General features: G+C 35.4%; 4 protein-coding genes across 5 annotated transcripts; 2 read left to right on the top strand and 2 right to left on the bottom strand.

Annotated features, from left to right (window-relative positions):
- Window positions 1-459: 459 nt before the first annotated feature.
- Window positions 460-16,379, top strand: LOC6645307. Of its 2 annotated transcripts, none has more exons than XM_023177288.2 (2): window positions 460-539; window positions 14,484-16,379. In XM_023177288.2, exons 1-2 carry the CDS (start codon window positions 476-478, stop codon window positions 16,100-16,102), a joined length of 1,683 nt encoding a protein of 560 aa, XP_023033056.1. In that variant the 5' UTR covers window positions 460-475; the 3' UTR covers window positions 16,103-16,379. The 2 variants fall into 2 exon arrangements, with proteins under 2 accessions (XP_023033056.1, XP_023033057.1); XM_023177289.2 differs by lacking the exon at window positions 460-539 and adding an exon at window positions 11,088-11,101.
- LOC6645308 lies at window positions 6,135-7,776 on the bottom strand. The gene is made up of 3 exons (XM_002068034.4): window positions 7,746-7,776; window positions 7,256-7,588; window positions 6,135-6,325 (listed from the first exon to the last, which is right to left on the bottom strand). Exons 1-3 carry the CDS (start codon window positions 7,752-7,754, stop codon window positions 6,164-6,166), a joined length of 504 nt encoding a protein of 167 aa, XP_002068070.3. The 5' UTR covers window positions 7,755-7,776; the 3' UTR covers window positions 6,135-6,163.
- A 2,527-nt stretch (window positions 16,380-18,906) lies between the features above and the next one.
- Window positions 18,907-21,281, bottom strand: LOC6645306 (gram-negative bacteria-binding protein 1). Its single transcript, XM_002068032.4, has 3 exons — window positions 21,004-21,281; window positions 19,783-20,945; window positions 18,907-19,440 (listed from the first exon to the last, which is right to left on the bottom strand). Exons 1-3 carry the CDS (start codon window positions 21,119-21,121, stop codon window positions 19,234-19,236), a joined length of 1,488 nt encoding a protein of 495 aa, XP_002068068.1. The 5' UTR covers window positions 21,122-21,281; the 3' UTR covers window positions 18,907-19,233.
- Window positions 21,282-21,847: 566 nt separating this feature from the next.
- Window positions 21,848-23,814, top strand: LOC6645305 (gram-negative bacteria-binding protein 2). The gene is made up of 4 exons (XM_002068031.4): window positions 21,848-21,918; window positions 21,985-22,731; window positions 22,807-22,863; window positions 23,221-23,814. Exons 1-4 carry the CDS (start codon window positions 21,882-21,884, stop codon window positions 23,676-23,678), a joined length of 1,299 nt encoding a protein of 432 aa, XP_002068067.1. The 5' UTR covers window positions 21,848-21,881; the 3' UTR covers window positions 23,679-23,814.
- Window positions 23,815-24,231: the final 417 nt, after the last annotated feature.

Below are 24,231 nucleotides of genomic sequence, written 5' to 3'. Positions count from 1 at the left end.
GGTCGAAAAAAAAATTGCAGACACAATTGTTTGTCTTTTTCCCCTCCCTTTCTCTCTCTCTCTCTCTCTCTCTCACTCACTCACACTGTCTTCTTATTTCTTTGTATTGCGGCGCAATTAAACCTGCTGATTGCAGTTTTTTATTATTTATTCTTTTTTTTTTGTGGAAAAAAGTGAGAAGTTTTTTTGTTGGCCATTAGCTTTAAGGAGGTGGTAATGGGGCATTGGTATTATGCATACAAATGTTTAAACATTTGAACAAAATTACAATGAATAATCAAAGTTTACAATATATGTCCAATGTATATATTATCGATTTTCTTTGTTTTATATTTTTAGGATCTCATATTCAGGTTGCGTTTGTGGGGCATCGACCGATTGGAACCTACACCAACAAAACGCCAAACTAAAACACTACAAAATATATAAAAAACTGATTTCTATATAAGGACATATCTATATACAAATTTTTAGAATGGCTGACAAAAATTATTTATTTATTTTATATTTCTGCATGGCAGTTCGGCAGATAAACTCAGGTAAGCAAATGCATTTATCAAAACAAATTAGTGCCTCTCCCTCTCCCTCTCTCTCTCTCTCTCACCCTAAAATGTTTATTTGCACAACAAGTTCTGGACATTAAGTAACAGGAAACAGTGATGATCTTTAATTAGGTCACAAACAATATAATAACTAGATGTCTATGTACATATGTATATACAGGCTTTTGACACTTCTGCTAACCGATATTTCTGACATCCGGTCGTATGCGTTATATATACGTACGTACATATATGCATTTCATTTACTTTCCCTTTTCTCTTCCCCTCTCTTTCTGGTTAACCCTAGCCCTATCCCTTTATTGATCTTCAAACAATTGGAAATATATTCCCAAATGAATGAATGAACTCATCATTATCAAGTGTAAAATAAATGAGTCATCGTCAGAGTGCTTAAAGACCTTTTTAGCTGTTGTTTATGCGATTTATGTCTGTACTATATATACCTACATATATTTATGTGTATGTGTATATATAGTATAATCTGCCAATCTCCTTCACATCTCTATATTATTACGCATCGACATTCCATAGAACATTTTTCTTCAGAAACTACGTCACAAAACGGCACCGTTTCTTCTCATTTTGTTCACTATGCCGCATAGTCTATATATACATACATAGGTCTTCACATGTGTAGATATATATATGTACATATACAACTATAGATTTTGCATAGAAATCAAGCGATTTCGTCTTTTAATAATTTCTATCTACGTTTGCCAATGCCCGAAAAAAGCACAACAAAAAAAAAACAAACGTTTTTGCTTTTGTTTATATTTCGTATCAAACACATGTTGCTCACGAATGATATACCCTGTAAATGTGAAAGGTATATGCACTAGATTTGCAAAAATAATAAGCTTCATAAAAGAATGAGAGAGGTGAAACAAATTCTTGAGTGAACTAAATAATGTTTTTAGTTAATAACTAACGACTTCCAATCGTAAGGTATAAGAAATATGTTGATGAGAAGACTTTCTTTAAAATATATATTTATACCTATATATATATATTTTTTTATATATATAGCTTGTCCAGAGCAACATCTGTCCTTAGCTGCTGATCATGTACCACATATGTTTGTATGGCATTGATGTGACGTAAATGTCAAAGTGACGTCACGACTTTCTAGAGTTTAGTATTGAACAGATCTATATCCATAGATATAGCAACAAGTCAATTTTCCATAGATATAGCAACAAGTCAATTTTATATATAAATGTTTTAAATGTTAACCGCCTTAGTGATTATATAGTATAAAAATATCTAATTGTTCAGATGGAAATTTATTGAAGTGCACTCTTGGCTTTTGCATTTACAGGGTATCATTGAGTTCGTTGCCTTTTATTAGACAAATTTTTGGTAATTTCTAATTTATTTTCTATCTGTTTTTGTTTTTTTGTTTAGCGGTTTGTGTTTTTATATGTATTTTTCGTTGTTGTTTTTATACCCTTGCAGAGGGTATTATAAAATTGGTCAGATGTTTGTAACGCACAGAAGGAAACGTTTCCGATCCCCCCAAGCTGAGTCGATATAGCCATGTCCGTCTGTCCCTTCGTCCGTCCGTCTGTGCAAATCAACGTCACGCCGCCATCTTAAGAGCTATCGGGATGAAACTTGATATTTAAGCTACTTATAGCCCGGATCTGATAAAGTATGAAAATTGTCAGGATCGGACCACTATATCATATAGTTATACATTAAACATAGATGAAGAAATTGGAGTATTTCCATGAAATTTACTAATATGATAGTTTTGGATATAAAACATCAAATCCCGAAATTTAAATCAGATCGGATAAATATAACACAAGTTACAGTCAATATAAATTGGCTCAACTACGTCATTGCTTGAAATCCACAGAGCAGCTGAGCACACGCATACACACACGCAGACGCAACGCTACGAAAACTTTATGTGTATGTATGCGTGTCAATCGCAGCATGCAGCATGGGGAAGAAGAAGAAAAAGAAATGGAATTGATATTTGGAAGGTTTTGTCTGTGCATTGATGAATTGATGATACAGAAAAACTGTTTGAAACATATAAAAATATCATAGCGAAGGACTGCAAGGGTATATAAACTTCGGCACAGCCGAAGTTAGCTTCTTTGATATTTATTATTATTTTTATTTTCGTATTTTGTGTTAATTTTTGTTTTTGCGTGTGTGTTTTTTGTTTGTGTTTTGTTCTTATTGGTTTTTTGAAACAATTTCATTGATGATTTAGAGATAGCGTCATATACATACATTCATACATATGCAAGTGTGTGCGTGAGTGTTTGTATTTATTTTTGAGTTTTTATATTCGATAGGGCAAGCCCTCACCCCGCTTCGTCACGGCTCTCCTCTACTATACGCACCATATATGTATGTATGATTCAATTTGTTTATTTATTTCATTTGTTTTGTATTTATTTATTTATTTCTCTCATTTCCGATTTTCGGTGCTTTTACGCAAAAACACAAAAAAAAATGTCTCACGATTTGACCTAATTACATAAATTTAGTGATTTTATTTCAACAAGCTGAGATTACAAAAACCGAGCAAACCTTTTACCCTTCTACTTGTTTTGACAACAGTTTTCAGTTTATATCATACTTTTTTCTAACATTCGTGTAATTTTCCATTTATTTTGCTCTTTATGTGCATTTCTGTTTTAATCCGTTTTACAACTGCATTATGGTTTCTTATGTAACTCATTTGCCTCTTGTTCGTTTAGTTTTTATATTCTTCGCTTAGGTTTCATTCAATCTGAATCGTAATAAGTTCTTTGTTTAATCCTATTCTGCGTCATCTTTTCTCGTTCTACTTCCTGTTGAAAATTCGTTGTGAAAATTGTATGTTCTTATAATCTTCAAATTATCTTAACTTATATTCATGCACTGTGTTGATTTGATTTTAATTTTATATTTTTGACGCTTCGGTTATTTGTTTTCTACTTGTCAACACAAGTGTATTACTCTTCTTCAACCTCACGGTGTCTTCTTGTTATTTCATTCATTGACGATTATGTTAATCGTTAGCGAATTATTATTTTGGTTCCCCCCTTTCTTTTTGACCATGTTTTGGGGCTTTTCAATCGTTTTTGTTTGTTAGAGATAAATTTAACTATGATCTAATTAAATTCCTTTTCTAAATGTGTCTACAACTATCCACATACAATAGTTTTATGAAATCTTAATTAGGTTTCATTTCACAGACTGAAAATGTTAAATTTTTAATTTAACTATTTGGCAATAAGATGCCAGAACTTTCCAATTTCATTTAATGACTAATTTAACAAGTTTCTTAAACAATATGCTGGTCTAGAAAGACAAAAGACAACCCCCCCATCCCAGCATCCCCCGATTTCAGTCTTAAAAAGTCTCTTTATTCGGTTTTAACATAAACATTTATTATTCGATTTGCATTATTTTCCATTTGAATGAGGAGTTTTGACCCCATCAAAATTGGCAAATTGGCGGAACGGCCAAAATAAAAGTACGTTTGTAAGTTTTTGTTCACTTCTTAGGCTTTGACGTCGTTTTGAAAGAAAACAAAAAAAAAATATATATATAGATAGGTATATTTATTTATCTAGTCGAATTTATACTTTTATTCCCATTTTGCTCTTTAATGCATTTTTATATGCAAATTTTATTGCGCTTAAACAAAAAAAAACAAAACAAATCTAATGTTGGTATGCCCTCAGTTTATTAAATGTTGATGTGTATGTGTATATGTGTGTGTGTGTGTGTGTGTGTGTGTGTACAGACATACCAAATATCTTAAAAGCATTTACCTCTCTTATCTGTTTATTTATACATAAGTAGTCATCAAAAAGCAAAACAAGCAAGAGCAAAACCACAAAAAAATTTAAGGAATTTTTTTAGTTACTTGTATTATCTCTGTATTATCTGTGCTATATTGTCTTATAGCCAAGTCACGGGAGTTTGTTGGCGGTAACGCCAAATAACAAATAGTTAAGAAACTTTTTCCAAGCTTCTTGATTTGGATACATACCTTGCCTTTGGAATAGAGTCCATTCGTTTAGCCACCTAGAATAAAAGGGAACTGAAAATAAGGAGACTAGTTCATAATTTGCCTCAGTTTTGAGTTTTCATTCTGTATAGGGATACTCGGTCTTAATCAAAATTGTCTCGTTATCAAATTTCTCATTCTAATTAAAGATGTTTTACCAAAGATCAACAATTTTTCATCAAAAGAGTATTTAATCTTCATGTTAAAACATTTTGTTTTTGGTTTTGCTTTTATTGTGTTTGCTAATTATTATTGTGGAACAAATGTTTAGCTAATAAATTCTTGAACTATGTATGTATTATGAGGAATCCACAACTTGGCGAACAAATTAGATACAAAGACAGGCAGACAAGTCGACAGACAGGCATACATAGATGACGGAAATGCTATAAAGTGATGCAAAAAACGTTTAGTTTGATATTCTGTGATTCATGACCTACATATTTCAATTAGGAAGGGGAATGCAAGACGAATGACGGAACGGAATGGACGAACGATCGATAGTGTTTTGGGGTTGACTATATGCAAATTGAGGAGCCAAAAGGGTGGAATACCTTTCACCACTCCCATCAAACAAACTTCTCTCTTTCTCTCTCTCTCTCTCTCTCTCTGTATACCTCTCTTGTTGATTGTTTCCACTTTTGACTCCACTTTTTGTGGCAACCTAACCTTGAAGAACCTGACTAAGGCATAAAGTGAACTCTGGACTTTCATTTCAAAAGTAACTATGAGTATTTTGGGGCTGTATTACTCACACTCGCTCAACAAATTTCGTTGCCAGGTAGGATGGTGTGCATGAAGAGGTAGAGAGAGAGAGCAAGAGAGGGGGCTAGTGGAGGAGCAATGGCTATACAATTTCAATTTACTTTATATTACCTTGTTGCGGGTCTTAGACTTATATATGTATGTATGCCACCTTACCCACTGGCTGAACTTTGCTTTTAGCCACAACTAAAAGAGAAAAAGAGAAGGTTAACTTCAATTTGGCCAATATTGCATATTAGCCTAACGGAAGTTAGTCCCTTTTTGTTAGCATTGAAAGCAAGTGCTTTCTATATAGCGCCAGTCGATCCATATAAAAGTCGATGAGTTCCGTGTTTGGTTTATCAGAGAACTTGACTTCTCTTGACTGGCTTGTCTCAGTCTCGGGGTTCTGGGTCTGGTTCGTGTTTGTGTTCGGGTTCGGGTTCGAGTAAACGTTGGGTTTGAGGGGGGCGGCACACTAAGTAATTTCTTTATTTAATTGACTCTTTTTTCAGCTAATCTAACGCTAGCTAGTCTTCATTTTATACACACATATACACTTTTGCACTCTTCTACTACGTATTGTAGACTATATACATATAGAAATTCGCCTTATCAAAAATGAGAGCATTCCAAAGACATTTGTCATAGTTATAATTATTGTATTGTTGTTTTTGCTTAGATAATGCTATTTATTTAATGCAAAATCTTGCAAAAAAAAATAGGAAACTAAAAAATTTAACACACAAAAGTATATATATGTAAATAATTATATTTGTATATGTATATATGTATAGGTATATTCTCCATTAGCCATTATATCCATTATCCATTATGACTGACGCCTAATCACCTCCACATTGGCGCTGGCCTTAATCAGTGGCACATTTTTATCCGCATAGAAATCTATTTTCGTATTGAACTTCATGTCCGGCATGTAGGCTGGAAAGTGATCCGGATTGAGTGCAAATCGTATGGAGGTGTAATTAACATTCTGCGAAAAGACGATCAATAAACATACATACAAGAGTACAAACATAATTAAAAATTGTAAAAAAAAAAAAAGAAAAGAACTTAAAAGTACAATTTAATTTCATCTTCTCATATTCTTCATTCAGCCAACCATTCAGAGAGTTTACGATTGTTTGCAAATCTTGGCCTATATAATTTATATATTTGAGATTCTTAGATTCTAAGAACCATTAACCTTGTTTTTTTGTTTTGTATTTTGTTTTTGTTCAGTGCTTTTGTTTTTATGTGTTATGTTTTGATAGCATTTATTTATAAACATTATAAACATTGTGCAAATATAGTGGAGAAAATGAAGAGATAACTTTTTGTATTGATTTGGGCTTGGTTATTTTCGGTGGTTTCTTGTCTGGTGGTGGCGGAGTGGAAGTGTTGGTGCAGGGGTAAAGCAAAGAAATCACACGGAAAAAAAAGGCAAAAACTTTATCAATTTTATTTAATCAGCTGTGAATTGGTTTTGATTTGCCACAAAAAGTAGAATGTGCTCAACAATAGAAAAAGGGGTTTGGGTAAGAGGTGGAAGGCAGGTGCTTGGTGGGTTGAGGTTGAAGCAGATATAATACTTTAGGGTCGAGGTTAAGCTTAAGTGACAGGAAATCGCTATATACCACATACTGATCTACACAAGACAAGACTCTCATATTAGTTTTATGTTTCATAATTCAATTATTGAAATGATATGTTTAGTATGTATTTAAACGGGTATATCAATTGTTTTTTACCAACGGGTATTAAAACTGTTATACTGACTAAACTGTGTCACAACAAACTATTCTAGTTGAAATGTGAGAGGTTCTCCTTAAATGCGGAATGGATAATGGATTTCAAAATAATTGAAAAAAAAACTTTGCCATAAAATTTTAGTTTACACCTTAATGAATTGGCCTTCACTTACCGGTAATAAAGGACACGATTTTGGATAATTGCCCGATTGCAATAGCTTTTTAATTACCGCATTCATAACACGATTCTTGCTCCGATAATCGCAGAGATGGCAACCATCGACACGTACTTTAAACAATTGCTGAATTCCACCGCCACGCTCCTTGGGCATACCCACACTCAGTTCCACCCACATTTTTGGCACTGGACGTCGTAGGTTCCAGCGTGTATTTAGGAAATTTCCCTGCTTCTTGGCCATTTCGATAATGTTGCATTGAAATTCGTTCGTCACATTGAGGTCGACAGCCGTACAATTGATGCTCTGCCAACGTATCTCAAATTCGCGCTAAAGGCGACGACGAAGAGAAAAAGTAAAGTATCAGGAAAAAGAAGGCGGTAGCAATATATAGATAGGTACATAGGTACATATGTACATACATATGTGCATATATGTATATACGTATGTATGTAGTCACATCTGTTATACTTATATTTCAACGTACAGTTGCCATTATTGGTTGCCAGCAGCGAAACGCAATAATTATGAATAATCCCAGCAGCAATGGGTTCTGCATGATACTACAATTGAATAGAGTCCGAGACAGAGTCAACGATGAATCGATGGAAGTATGTAGTTATTAAAATAAATATAGAGTTAAGTTGAATATCAGCGGGACATCTGTTCGAAAACAGAACAGGGCAGTAGAGAAAAATAGAATACAATTTAATGGCAGCCATGGGAAGGGGCTTAGTTCGGGGGGCGTTCGTTTTTGGCATTCATTCTGTCCATTAATCAACAATTTTACGCTTTTGCCCACATAATTCAATTATAATTGTGCAATTTTCTATAAACAATAATAATGCGGATAATTACCAACTGAAATCCCAGCAAATATAAAAACAAATGTGATCTATACTATATAATACACAAATGATATGATTTCCATTGTGAAAGGAGATGTACCTACATATTATACAAACATATATATGTACATACATACATATGTAACTACGACTTTCTTTTTGCCGTTTGCCAATTGATTTCGTCAGATTTTCGAGCTTAATTGATAGTTTTTGTTTTTATTTTCTGCAGCATTATAATTGATCTACAATTAAGATAAGGGTCTTACTACGTTTGTCACAAAGTAACAAAAGAAATTTTGCTTTGTTTACGCAATTCAAGCGAAAAGCTAACCATAACTATAACTATATATACATATATGTTTATATGTATAGTATTTCACACAACAACAGATAAGTGTCGAGTGCTTGAGGTAGAACAAGAGTGAAAGAGAGAGGGAATCAAAATAAAAAACACAACTAACAATATAAAAAGAAACAAATTATTCGACTAGTTTTGTTGAAGGACAATTTTAATTGGGTAACTATGCGGAAAGTTTGTGTGAGTCAAAAAAAGCAAATAAATTGTGACAGACGATTAAATGCCCTACTTAGCTATGATCGCTGACTGCTACTCTACAAGAATTAGGTGATTAAGGCCAAATGACAAATCGATGACAAATTACAATACTACTAAATGACAGTTTAAGGTAATGAACCACTGAAGTTTATTCAATTTAATGGAGTTCCCCCCAAAAATAATCAAACTACATATATAAAACAATTTGGCATTTTTTTTTTTTGTTTGTTTACTTTTGTTTTGCTTTACAAACGTTTTGGTTTTTTATTAAATAAATTAATTTTTTTTTGAAGTGTTTTATGGCCATTAAAAATAATCATTATAAACTGTTATACATGCTGTTGTTATACACATTAAAAACAACTTAATGCTTCATGACAAAAAATTATCAAAATTCCCATCAAATTATAATCACCATTAACAAATTATCCAAGTACTCTCTGATTGACATGAACATATACCAACAATGCGAGTGCCGAAAATCTCCTCTGAACTCTAATTACTTCATCAACATTCATTTATTTCAAATACCCTTACCAAAACTAAATAAAAAAAATACCAAACAATACTTTCTTTAGAGGTATGCAGTTCAAAAGACTTAAAACAAAAAAAATTGAATATTATTGAATTTAGTTTTTAGTCTATATTAAACTTTAAAGAAAAATACAAATGTTTAACAAAGTAAATTACATACAACTATTAAACGAAGAAAATTGAAAAAGAAATAACTTAAAGGTAAATCTTTGATTCACTTATCAAACCATAAATCAAATTTGTATCGTAATAATTTATTTCCCTTGAAACACAAGTTATTTATCTTCAAGAAAAATCTGAATGATTTCACTCCTTGACTCACTGGCACGAGAAAGAGATTAATTTCATCCCAAAGGATTGCAACAAACGATGTCAAAATTACGTTTGCTTGTGACCTTCAACTTACGATAATATTACAATCTCTGATATTAAAAAGTGATGAACGTTAATCGAAAAGTAAAGTAAATTAAATAAACAAATTAATAAACAAAAGAAATATATGAAAAGATTAAGCAATTATTCTAGATATCTGAGATGAATCATAAATTATTGTGAAAATAGTAAATAAACGTCTTTCGACTTAATTCACGAATTACTTTTAAAGAAAAACCTAAAATTATTGTGTTCCTCTCCCTTTGCCCCAATTTTGTTTCATTTTGACCTCCTTGTATGTGAGAGAATACAGAAATTTTCAGAACATACAGAAATTTTCCAAAATATTCTTAAACATAAGACAGATTTCCACTAGTTTCCAGAATTTTCTGTCATCTTTCTTTGTTTTTCTTATACCCTTGCAGAGGGTATTATAAGATTAATCAGATGCTTGTAACGCAAAGAAGGAGACGATTCCGATCGATTCTTAATCAGCATGAGAAGCTAAATGGATATAGCCACGTCCTTCTGTTCGACTGTCCGTCGTATGCACTTTATTCCTCCAATTCAAGGAATAAAGAGATTAAGTATGAAAATCGAAATTCGGATCAAACTACTATTTTATTTAAATGTAATAAATTATATTCTGAAATAACAAAGACAGAGTGATACTTTGAAGGTTTTGACTGTGCATTAATGAATTGAGTTACAGAAGAAGAGTTTCGAACATGTAAAAATATTATGGACAAGGACTGCAAGGGTATATAAGCTTCGGCATAGCCACAGTTTGTTGTTTTTAATGTATGTATATTATTAGTAATATTTTTTATTGCTGCTTCTTTGTCAGCCTTAGACAGTACGACAAAGTTGTAACCTCAACACTTGAGACGACCCCCACTTACACCTCCACCTCCTCGAGTAGAGTTAACGTTGCCTTCTTCTCGTTTCAAGTATTCCTTTTGTCTTACGTGTGTGTGGTGTGGTGTGTGTGTGTGGTGTGTGTGTTTGTGTTTTCTGGTATTTTTCACTATATTTTAAGTAACTTTGCATGTCAGCAGCGTGTCAACAAAACTGACTGCTAATTGTACTAACAATTTATTATTTTTTGTGTTCTCTCTGGTCTCTGGTGCGGTTGTTATTTTTGAGTGATGCCGCGCTTGAAGCTAAACAGAATTGCATTTTTGCATGCAACCTTCGACTGTAGATCAATCAAAAAAAAAAGAGATAGAGAGAGGGGGAGAGGGGGAGAGGGGCAGAGAAAAAAAAATGAAAATTAAAAACAAACGTAAAAGAAAACAAGAAGAAGAACGGTCGTGGGAGGAGGAGAAGAGGAGGGCTGGGGGAATTCTCTCATGGAATTCTCGTTTTGTGGAGTGGGGCAAGCAAAAAGTGACGCAATTTGGCACCCGAAACCCGGGGTGGTCCGATATCTTATCTCCGCTAATGAGAGCGACCCAATTGCCAAGAGAGACAGACAGGCGGGCAGAAGATGAAAACTGCGACGCACAGAGACGAAGACGGATATGTATCTAGGTAATTTGCATTGAATTGCTTGGGATTTTTTTTTTCTTTGTTGTCCAAACAGGTGTAAGGGTTGGGACGGGGGGAAGAGACCTTTGGACCTGGCCAGTTAGTTCCCTTTCCGTCTGCGTATTTATTTACCTGCTTAAACTGCGTATCATATCTTTCTTTTCAATTCGGTGGTTGTATTGGTTTTTTTTTTGTTGTCTTTTTTTTTTTTGTTAACTGAATTTGTGCTGACCAGCGATAAATGAAATGAAAAAGAGAATACTACTACATACATTTTGGGTCAACAAACTCGAGCGAGTGCAAAACACAACAACAAATAATAATAATAAAAAATATAATAATAATAATAATAATGATACATAAATATGAAATGAACGCCATATATAGAGCTATTTCTAGATCGCATTTTCGTCTGGCTAAGCATAAGAATGGATGGATGGAAATATCTTTGTATCTGTCTCTATCAGAGCCGCATTTAGACACGTGTGGAGCCCAAAATACAAGGCGTAATCGGTATCGCTGATAACGTCAAGACAAAAGATAAGACGTAAAAAAAATGCACGCACTTTTCATGGCACAATGGGCCCAAATACCGACTTAAATTTTGGCATAAAGTTGAAAAATTCTGCGAATCAAAACATAGTTTTTTAATCGTACAGTTAAATCGAATAGAATTTAAAATGCAGTCAGTGAAATTAGCGCGAAAACTTTGTGTTTACTTTTGGACCTTATAAATCATGGACTAAAAGTGAATATAAAATATGAATATTGAAGACCAGAGTATCTAGAATGGAAAAACTGAAATTGTTCGTCTTTTGTAGACCATAACTAATTTAGTTCATTGCTCTGAATGTAATATATCCGTCTTTCGCGATACCTTTTACCTTAAATATCTAAAATGACGTATACGCAACGTCTTCTTTTATGAATGGTAAGGATAGACCTATTCAAAAAAGTTAATTTCACTTTCTGAACTAATTTTTTAGACGTTATGCCAAAAAATCGGTAATTGGGCCTAATGTAACATTGTCAAATTAGGTTGTTATCTTCAAGGCAATTGGGCCCAATGTAACATGGTCAAATGAGGTTGTTATCTTTGAGGCGATTTACGATTGCAAATGCTGCTGCTGCTGATGCTGCTGTATGGTGTTAATTTGTATGTAACAAGCAGAAGGGGCAAAATAAATTTATATTAAGATGAAAATTTATTATAAACATATAAACGAACAGAACAGAACCAAATAGACTGTATCTTGGGTTTGTTTGTGTTTATACCCTTGCAGAGGGTATTATAAAATTGGTCAGATGTTTGTAACGCAGAGAAGAAACGTTTCCGACCCCACAAAGTATATATATTCTTGATCAGCATGAGAAGCTGAGTCGATATAGCCATGTCCGTCTGTCACTTCGTCCGTTCGTTCGTCCGTCCGTCTGTGCAAATCAACTTCACGCTGCCATCTTAAGAGCTATCGGGATGAAACTTGATATTTGAGCTACTTATAGCCCGGAGCAGATCAAGTATGAAAATTGTCAGGATCGGACCACTATATCATATAGTTCTAGAAGAAACGTTTTTGCAGAAATTTGAGTATCCCCATGAAATTTACCAATATACTAGTATTGGATATAAAATGTCAGATCCCAAAATTTGAATCTGATCGGATAAATAGAACACAAGTTATAGTCAATATAAATCGTCATAATCAAATCAACACAACACATGCACACAGACGCAACGCTACATGAAATGTATATGTATGCGTGCGGTGCTTTGCTAAGGGAATGATGGAAGAAGAAGAAAAAAGTTTAGTAAAAAAAAGAGTAATAATTTGAATGTTTTGTTTGTGTATTGATGAATTGAGTAACAGGGAAAGAAATTTCAAAGTGTACAAATATTATTGCCAATGACTGCAAGGGTATGTAAACTTTGGCATAGCCGAGGTTAGCTTTTTTGATATTTCCTTGTAAACACTCTAATTGCTTTTTTTGTTGTTGAATGTTGAATTCTTGACTGTTTTTGTCGTTGACAAACGGTTTTCGTGCACTATAAAAGCCAATTCCAATAAAGCATATGTAAAATACAGTTTTGTCAATCCTCGTGTGCCACTTGATCAGATGATCAGATGACATTCCATCAGCAAATAGAACAAAGAAAATGATAACAATCGACTTTATGCCTCTGTATGCGGTAGAGGGTAAAGTTGTCTTGATTTTTGCAATCAGATTCGATATACTGCAAATAGAGTTGGCCCCGTTTTCTGCATATTCAAGTGGACGCGAAATCGATCGTGACCCTCCACTGATGGAGCCAAAGAAAATACAGCCTTAATGTTTATTTAAAACTATTTTCATACAAAAGTCTGAGTTTGTTCAGCTTCTGATCTTAAGGATGGATGAGTGTGAACTGTAAAGCGATTTCCGTGACATTTTCATGCCCTTCCAAAAAAGATGAAAAGAAAATATATTTGGGGAGGGAATGGGTAACAAAAACAAGACATTGTCTGTACATATGAACAATATCTATTTTAAATTACGTTCAATTGAAAGCGCTGTATGAAGCTCTTCACCTACCACATTCTGTCTGTCTACGGTTTGTTTTCGTTCGTTATTATTTCATGACGTCAATTTAGAGAAACCAAAAATATCAAAAGCCAAATTCTATAACCTTCGATCACGATCATGATCGCGAGGGACGCGCTTTTGTAATGGAATGGAGGAAAGTTTTTGTTTTTGCTGTGTGTTACACACAGCGTAAGAAAAAGAAAACAAAAAGGGCAATAAGTAATAACAATAATAATAATAATAATAATTGGAGCAATCCAGCGAAGAACAATGTGAAATTGATTCAATGATGCCGATGTCGATGCCGATCATATCATCGGCGATCAATGCGATCGACGCGTCGCGACGTCTCATCGAATGGGCAAACGGTGCGAAGAAGAATTTCACATTTACCAACTCCCCCACCGTCCCCTCGGCACCCCTCTACCGACTGTTGCTCATTGCCCCATTTGCTTAACCGCCAATTACTAATTCAATGATAGAATGTCAAAAATCAATAACAATAAATAAACGATAAACGAGGGGAGTGAGTGAGTGAGGAAGGGAGGGAGGGAGGGCTTGGAGGGCGAAGGAATAGAGAGCAAGCAACGAACTTTGGATTCCCAGATTTCTATTTATTTTTGGTATTTTTTGTTTTGTTTGTGTTCTGTTTTGGTTTTCTTGCTTTTCATTTTCAAACACATTGAACGTAATAATTAAATTGCAATTTTTATAAATTTACTTTGAAAAAGGCGAGAATATATTTGATTTATGCATAAATTAAAAGTCAGTTCATCCAATCCATGACTAAATATATATTTTTGTATTAATTGTATCATTGCAGCTTCAATATTTCCGAAGGATACATCACTGATATATCTTAACTGTGATTCAATAAAGTGTCCTGTTGGCGACAAATGCCCCACAGATAGCTTCCACCCTCCGATACATGAGTTCAATGCACAGCAAAATTGCTGTCCCCCAAAATCCTGCACTTGCAAGGAATGTCCCGTCAGCCCATCAGCCGAAGATTTTCTCAAATGCGGCAAGGATACAGTCCTACTGATTCATGAGAAGGGAACTGGCACACCCGGCAATTGTTGCGATCAATACAAATGCGGTAAGAAGCCAATTTGTGTTGATCGCAGTAAATCCGTCAAGTACTACCCGAAAAGGTGCATCACATGCAATTCGTGTGTAGCGCCACCCTGTATGGAAGAGAAGGCCTGTGAAGTGGAGATTGGACATTGCCTTTCAGACACCATGGAGGGCAAGAAGAATGGTTCAAAATGGACTGAGGAAAATGGCTGCTCAACGTGTAGTTGTGTCAATGCCAAAAAAGAGTGTAAAAAACCACTGTGTCAGGCAAGCAATTGTAAGAATCCCGAGCGGATAGAGGGCCAGTGTTGTCCCGTGTGTCCAGAGGATTTGAATCCACTACCTATCAACATTTACACAGAGGCATTCGAAAAGCCCACTATGAATCCAATCGAGGCTATGACGACCATTGTATCCGGACCATCCACGAGCGATAAAAGTATTACTTCGACTATGTCCACCACCATCCAGCAGCAGGAGCAGCAGAAGCTTCAAACAATTTCCACTACTGCAAATGAGCCAATCGAGTCGGCGATTTCTAAAGATTTGCATAAAACAGAGACGACAATTGTATATTTGCCCACCGATGCAGTTTCGATTCTTATCATCGAGGAAAAGGATGAAATTCCTACCACGAAAATCGATATGGAAGAGAAATCTACCACAGAGGAATCAAATGACACTACAGATGCAATTCTCATGGAAAAAAGTTCTTCCACAGTGGGACCCATTAGCACTGCAAATGCTATTCTCACTGAGATGCCAGAAAAGGAAAACGAAAACATATCGTATGATATTTCAGTTGACTCTTTAGAGGATATGATCACCCCATCCACCACCTCCTATCCTGTTTTCTCCTCTTCTTCATCTACTGAAGAAGAAGGAATGGAAGATTTTAGTAGCAGCAGCACAACAGATGGACCGTGTACCATTTCCATCTCCATCTCCATGCCCGTGTCGACTAGCTCCCCAGATTTTCCCATTCCGGAGTCGACCAGCCAGCATAAAGATCTTGTTACAATGGATCGAACTTCTCGAACGGTGGAAGAGAGTCCAAGTAATGAGAAATTGAACAAGGCTTCCGATAATAATATTATAAATAGTATTATTAAGATTGCTAAGATTCTTGGTATTGGCATTATAATAATGATAATTGTTGGTGTTTTATATACTTTGTATAAATGTTGTACTAAGAAAAATGAAATGGAGGAGCCAGAGATGCTAGGGAAGCCAGATAAACAAAAGCAAAAGAAGATGGAGAACAGGATTTATACGCCAGTGCCCTCAGAACACAATCTAAGTCAACACACTGAGACTTCTTCGCTGTTTTTTTTCCAGTGCGGAGTCGAATCAGATAAGGAGTAAACGATCCAATACATGTAAATTTAAATGTATTCTTAGTCACTAGAACGAAATTCAAGCACACACCCACGCACATTCGCGTACACTTAATTAGAACTCTTCAGTATCGACCAAATGTCCCCGCATTGTCCGTAAGGTGTCTTGGGTATCTTTCGACCATTCTGTGTGAAGTGTGTGTTTCCCCTGATTGTCCATGGGGACTTCCTGACATGTCTCTTGTGATTCCTTTATATTATTAATAATTAAATTTTTCTCAAGTCCCTATATTTAAAAAAAAAAGAAAAAGATAAACAAAATTAATTTATTGAAACCATCTATTAAGCGAAAGACAAAACAAAACAAAAATTATTTCATTTGATCTTACACTATACCAGGAGTAGTTATCCATAGCCCATGCGGACACTATTCAGTTCTATAAAGTTCTCTTCCAATACATCCTCAACTCCACCTACTTCAATTTAATATTTCATTTCCATATCCATCAAACACAATTATAGCTTTATACACCAAAGGGATACCCACTCTGCGTTACTCTCAGACAGACGACTGACCAACCACCCTCCCACACCCCCTTAGATACCATCCTCCGACCTGATAGATACTATATATATGTATATATACATATATATATATATATATATATACTAATTGGAGATGCACGCCAATCATGTTAACGACTTTGCACAAGATTAAAATTATAAAAAACATTAAAAAAAGCGAAAAATATTATACAATTATTATATTTTATCCTAACATTTATTTATATACATTTATAAAATTATAAAAAACATTAAAAAAAAGCGAAAAATATTATACAATTATTATATTTTATTCTAACATTTATTTATATACATTTATGTATTGTGATTGAGCAGATAAGTAGGTTTTTTTTATTTTTTTTTTTTTTTGACTCCCGTCTCCAAATATTAGCCCAAAGCTCTAAAATAATGATGTAATAGAGAAGACGGTCAGAGGACGCTCGCAAAAATGTTGGCAAAACTTTACTAAAACAAGAAACAACAAAACAAAAACTAGAAACACACATTCCTTTTAAGCCATTCCCTTAATAGGGAATAAATACAAAAAAAAAAAAAATTAAAAAAAAAAAACAATATATAAACAAATACACACACAAAAGAAGCCAAAGTTCTCATAAGTAGCGTTTACTGACCACCTTTCGTTTAAAATGTAATAATAATAATGATAATAAAAATGAAAAACTTAAATTTTAAATGAAAACCTAATTATGTATGGCAGGTGGTTTTAATTGTGTTTTGATTAGGATCACAAGGCCAAGAAATACTAACTGATTTCAAATGAAGCTGTTATTGTCTGACTGGATCTAACAATATTTGTTCCAGTTAACCACAGGACTTTTTTGGGTCTTTTTTTCAACAGTTTTTGGTTTGTAGCATTGGTTGCAGCCTTAGTCCTTGTTAAAACATTAAATTTCCAGGATTCCAATTGGCTATCCGAGGTACGTTATACTTTTCAATACATACTTTTAAAAATGTACTTACTAGATAGAGATAGTACCGAAAGAGCCGGTTTCATGCCATTTCTGCAAGTCATTCGATTAAATATGCCAAATACAATTGTCGATATATCATTGGAGCCAGGCCATAACCATCAATGTGATACTCATACCCGAGCTCCAACTGGGCCTAGGCCACTGCCAATAAGAAGATTTTTGCGCTCCCAATCAAAAAAACTGCATCTCACACATACGACGGGGTGACAAAAGAAAATGCCAGACATATGTACATATAATACAATAACAAAAAATTTAAGAAAAGACAGAGGAAAATCAAAATAAAAACTTTAAGGAACAGCAGCATACGAGGAAGCGGAAAGGAAGAGCCGTAAAATGCCAAGGAACAATTGCAGGCCAAGTGAACATTTCGTAGGTAGTGCAAATGGTAGCGAAGAGCAGACGCAGCAAGATGCCAATAACAACAAAAACAGCGGAACTTTTAGCATTGTCAAGCAAAAGTTCCAGCCAGCTCCAGCACCAGCTGTTGGCCACAGAAATTCGGAACGGCGGAGAGTGGCCCGAGACATATTCCTGGTATTCGAGGAGCAATCGACTTGGCGGCATGATAGGGGGCACGCGGCAAGAATACGCAAGCTAAACAGAAATTTGGTCATTTGAAAGTGGCCAATATGGCGAAAGCGAAAGAGGCAGCCAAAATGCAAATTTTTTAAGCAAGGATTAAGTCAGGTAAGCTCATTAACCAGGTCTCCTTTTTAGCAATGAGTGCGGTAGGGACCCGTTTTGCCCCCTGAACAATGATTGTCTAGACATTAAGTAACTATGTACTAATAAAATCTGACATGTTACTGTTAATCGGCACGCTTTGCATTTTTATAAAACCACGTCTACCCTACCCCTTTCCCTTCACCATTGTCCCGTATCACTCTGGAGTGGAACAAAAGGATCGGTGGATTTCGGCGGGATGAGTTATTCTCCTGCAATCGAAATCGGTCACCGATCTCAAGGCTCAGTCGCTCTAAAGTGAAGAGGCAACGGATCTTGGCCAGCGGGATTTCGCTTGGCAGTCAAGATCGGTCGTTGCAGTTTCTCTTGGATTCTTCTTATACCCTTTCCTCTCCCCTTTTCCGTCCCTTAATGTGGTCTCCGCTTTATTCATAATACTCTCAAGGTCTTCAGATCATATAAATTTTCTGTAGACGGAACTCTGGAGACTGATTGTGAGAGTTGTACCGCTGCCAAAGGTTGCTTACACAATTCTGATAAATGTTCAAAATTTTAAATTTATTAGAAACCAAATCAAAGTTTGGATCTTTACGTTGAATTGTTTTAATTTTCAAAATTATTTCATTTTATATAATAGTCGACCAGCAATACAATAATAAGCCAACTATTTTTAAAGTAAACTTCGGACTTGTGACTTTTTACTTGTGGACTTTACTCTGCGGACTTTAAATGTCCTTCATAACTATTTTCATTTGAGACTATTAATTTGCTTAATCCTTAACAATAATATGTCTTTTACTATCTAAAAATGTTATGCAAACTATTATGTACAGAAATTGTTTGCAATAAAATTTGACAAATTCGTAAATGCATATACATATATTTAAACAATTAGGAATTATCTCTTTTCAAAGTTCTAAAATAAATCTGTGGCATATACGCGCACATAATCGATTAATAGTTTCGGGGATTTCCATGTGGATTGCCAAAGTTCTTTACTTTGCCAAAATTGTAATTTGGCCTGAGGATGAGCATTTCTCCAAGGCTTCTCATAGTTCGATGTCCGCAAATTGTCCACGAAATCTCCGAATCCGCCAACAGATAGTCCCAAAGTTAGATAAAACTGAAAATCGAAAATATTTATATTATACATACATATATAGAATTAAATTAAAATAAAAGCAGAGGCCAGATAAAAGTTGCAAGTATTTATGGTAGGTGTTAAAGTGGAAAAACTTTTTGAGCTGTAAAGGCAATCGATCATGATACTGACCGGATTATCTATACATCCATTTATTAGCCGTTTAAAAAAAAGATTTTTTAGCACAGTGTTCATGGCGTACAGAAATGAATCAAAGTAGATTCGGTAGATTCCCTTGTTCTTGATATGAATTGGTTTAATGAGTCGAATTTATAATGAGGCGAATTGTTTTTGAGAGGGGATTTTGCTTAGCAGATGACTCACCATGCGATCAAATGGAGCCATGGGACCACCTCGCCGCCACGATGGATTGAAGTCGGAGGCGGCAATGTCGGCTATTGTGTCGCCATAGAAGACGCCATCCACCGAGAAGCGTAGCCCTTGGCTGGTCCAATCCAAGCCATATACGTGAAAGGCATCACCAAAGTGACTTTTGCGTCGCTGAGTGGCCCAGAAGTCTTCGCGGTGGTCGGCCGCCGTGGTTAGCACTGGGCCACCATATAGAGAGTGACCGTCGATGGGTTTACCACGTGGTAGGCGCAATTGTGAATTCCCTCTAGCCATGGCTATGCGCAATTGTCCGGACTCGTAGCCTGTTTGGCCATACCATTCCATAAACGGTTCCAGCAGTAGCAATGGGACCAGCCAATCGCCCTTGGGCATCTTGGCCCGAATCTCTATTCGTCCGTACTTGAAGGCAAACGACTCCTTGGTATTTAAACGTGGCACTACAATCGGTGGCATAATGCCACTTGGACCACTGCCAAAGGTCTGCAGGATGCATTCCTTTTGACGATTGTGAGTGCCCGTGCAACGCTCAGAGAGGTCCAAGTGCGAATCATTTATGCTCAAATCGGGACGATAGCTGGACCACAAGATGGGTTCAATAACTAAATGGCCCTCCTCGATTCTAGCCTTGCCATCGTACAACACAAATTCGGCATCATTTGTGTCCAAAGGGAAACGAACTTCATGCGACCAGCGCGACTCGTTTAGAGTATCGAAATTCTCCTCAAATATGAGTTGATCCTTGCACAAAGGAGTGGCAAACCGTGGCGATGATATCTCTGTAATAGTTGGCTCACATTTCTCTGGAGATCTCTGCGGTGGCAAGGCTTGAGAATTATCAGTCTCAATGGATCCCGTTGTTTCATCCGATGTGTTGGAGCAATCTTTGGGCACAAATTTGCCACCTAATCTACACACTTCTAGGGGGTTTTCAAAATCGCGAAATAATGCATTCTCATGCTGGACACTTGTCCAAATGTGCAATATATCGTAGGCCTTTAGATTGTTCGTTATGAAATCATAATACCAGAGTCCTTCTTGGGGTTTCCGCAACTGATGACTGAATTGACCCTGAGTGAATGAGGTGAAATTCCGATTGCGATTCACATTGAAAGCCACACGCTTTACACCAGGCTCATCTTGAAGAAAATACTAAATACAATACATGTTTTTGTTTTTTAATAATTATCAATTTACCTGGTATGGATACACGAAAACCATTGGCTAACAACTCCACCCTGGCTTGAGGCACCTTATATCCATCAATTGCAGTGAACCAGAGCATTAAAAATATCACATAGTTCAACTTACGCATTGTGTCTCACTCTCTCTCTCACACTATCTCTCTTACTATATAGTAGCCTGCTCCTCCAGAGATCTCGATGGCAAATGAGCAAGAATCTTAACAAGCGGCACTGGTTGTGGTCTTTGTTTTTGGTTTTTAGATTCGAGACCGGTTCTCTCGGTAGCAAGTTTTCGGCTCTGTATGCACTTATCAGCTGTATATACATAAATATATATATATGTTTGTATGTATATACATGTACTCGGAAAATAAGTAGCTGTTTAATTTCTATTTGATCAATATGAGTGTCTTCTCTTCGAATCACTATGACACTTCATTCCCAATTCATCATTGAATTATCTAATTATAATCTATAAACAGTCACTTCTAAACTAAGATGCCTTCTCTCTCTCTCTCTCTCTCGATTTCTCTCTTTCCCTCTCTCTTTGTCTATCAAAGCACTTGGAGCACTTGAGGATTAGATTTCCAAATAGATGCTTAATTCAAAGCTTTCAAGTAATAGATAATTCGAAATCGCCACTGATAACAGCATCCAGTAGACAAAAACAACAAAAGCTCATTCGGTTCGAAAGCTTTTTCGATTTCGCTGCACTTTAACTGGTTTGCAATGCAGTTCAAGTGCAACGCTTTCCGGGAATAGGTTCTAGTTAATATATTAAAATTGAATACATTTATTAATTAAAACTGCGTCATGTGGTTAAGAATTTTATTAGTTTTGTTAGTTTCGATTGGTAATTTGGCCTATAAAATACCAAATATTGATTTCGAAATGCTCAATGAAAAAGGTTTTGAAGTCTCCATACCAGGTAGGTTGAGGAAAGGCCTCGAACATAATTTTTCAAAGTTCATAATTAATCGATCTACATGTATAGATGAAGCTGGAATGCAGAGAGTTTTCTATATGCTACAAATCGATGGCAATTGTCCGGCATTAATGGACTATATCACCAATGCCACTGATGGCAAATGGATGAGCAAACAGAGGACTAGTCTGCAGAATAATGATAAATTGAAGATATCGGTTCTAGTGCAATATAATGATGAGATCTACGAGAAAACTGAGACAAGAGTGATCCTAAATACGCGTCTATTGACCACCCATGATGGTCAATCGAATGGCATCAAGTTTCCATCCAATGACGGTGAATGTCAGGCCCATTTGGCCTCACAGAAGCAACAAAAACATTGTAAGCCCGCCCAGAGTTTGGTTAACTCGGGTCGTCGCACCTGTCAGGGAGAATTACTTTTTGAGGATAACTTCAATGAGCTTAAATTGAATCGCAGCATTTGGAAATATGACATACGACAGCGTCTATATCATGTCGAAGAGGAATTGGTCGCTTTCGATGATGATCCACGCAATTCATTTGTTAAGGAGGGGCAATTGAATATTGTTCCAGTTATCTCCAATGATGTATTCGATGGAAGCTTTAAGCTGGGCGAACGCTGTACAGCTGTAGAGAATCCCGAACAGGAGTGTAATATATCAAAAGGCAGTTTCTATACCATTAATCCTCCAGTCTTCTCGGCTCAGTTGCATACACGGGACTCATTTAGTTTCAAATATGGCAAAATTGTTGTACGAGCCAAGCTGCCAAAGGGAGATTGGCTATTTCCTTGTAAGTAATCCTTGCAATTATCACAAATTTAACTACTTATACATATGTACATATATGTATATTCTTCGATTTCAGATATAATGCTTCAACCAATTTCCACATATGCGGAAACTCATTATGCTAAACAATTACGTAAGTTGCAAATTTATTTCTATACTTTTACCAATTAAAGGGTACATCAAAAAGTTTTAATTGACATTTTATTATTAATGTTAAAAAATTCCAAAATATTGCCTTAATTATGAATGAAAGCAAGAAAAAAAAGAAGTACATTTTGACCAATGTGATATGAGTTAATGGTATAAAAAAATTACTTTTCCGCTAAAATTAAATTAATATTGACTATTTGAGTATGTATATTAAGAAATATTAAAGATTTTAACTAGGTAGGTATTTAAGCATAAATGCAAATCTCCCAAAAAGTAATTTCAAGAATCTATCAAATCTATCTTTAAATTAAAAATTTTTCGAATTTTATTTTCATTGCAGGCATTGCATTTGCCCGTGGTAATATTCACTTGCGCAACGTTAATCAGGAGGATGTATCTGGTAGTCATTTATATGGGGGTATGGTAATTTGGCATCATGGTCGCCCAGTACAATATCTTAGGGATAAATTGATCAAGGAACATTATGGTGATGATTTTCACAACTACACCATGATCTGGCAGAGGGATAAGGTCACTCTGATGGTCGACGAAGAGGTCTATGGTGAAGTCTACGAGGGTCTACCCTATTTTAATGAGAAGTGCTTTATAATATTTGGTGTTACGGTTGGCGGTTTCTTAAATTTCGATGATAGCACCTTGCCCAAAGATGTCAAACCGTATAAGAATCGAGAACCCAGAGCGGCCTTGGCTTTCTGGCAGAAGCGTGACACCTGGGCGCCAACCTGGGGTAAACATAGTGCCTTGGTTATTGATTATGTTCGAGTTTATGCGGAATAAATGAAGTCAATTACATGAAATTCGATCGATAGATGGAGTACTTATAGCGAAATGGTTGTAGTTATCTAAGCTTTAATAGAGAGCTGGTTTGAAATTCAAACCAATTGTAATTAAACGTTAACGCTTTATGTAAATACTTTTTTGTTATACAGAATTTCATTTAATCAATTTATTGGTCGAACGTAGCTTTCCCTGTTGTTACTGTGTAGAATTCCTTGAAATAGATACATCTGTAAATATCATTTAAATTTGATTTCTATGTATGTACATACATACATGTACATATGTATACATATATGCCCTCAAAATCTCTGCCAAAAGTACTGTTATGTGGACCAGAATTTATACCAGATACTCTTCTAACAGGCTAATCAGAATTAGCTAAAACTACTTTTAAATTATTTGCCTTAAATTTATTGTTTTTAGGGTTTGAATTTAGTGTATGAATTTAGGGTGAAACGTGTAAGTTATACATACATAGTTTAAATAAAACTTTTTATGGCCAAACCGTTTATATGCAGCCCTGTCAATTATGTTGGTATTTTTGATTTGA

The sequence above is a fragment of the Drosophila willistoni genome, assembly GCF_018902025.1.
Source record: "Drosophila willistoni isolate 14030-0811.24 chromosome XR unlocalized genomic scaffold, UCI_dwil_1.1 Seg143, whole genome shotgun sequence".
NCBI classification, from domain to species: Eukaryota; Metazoa; Arthropoda; class Insecta; order Diptera; family Drosophilidae; genus Drosophila; species Drosophila willistoni.
This window is presented reverse-complemented; position numbering and strand designations above follow the sequence as displayed.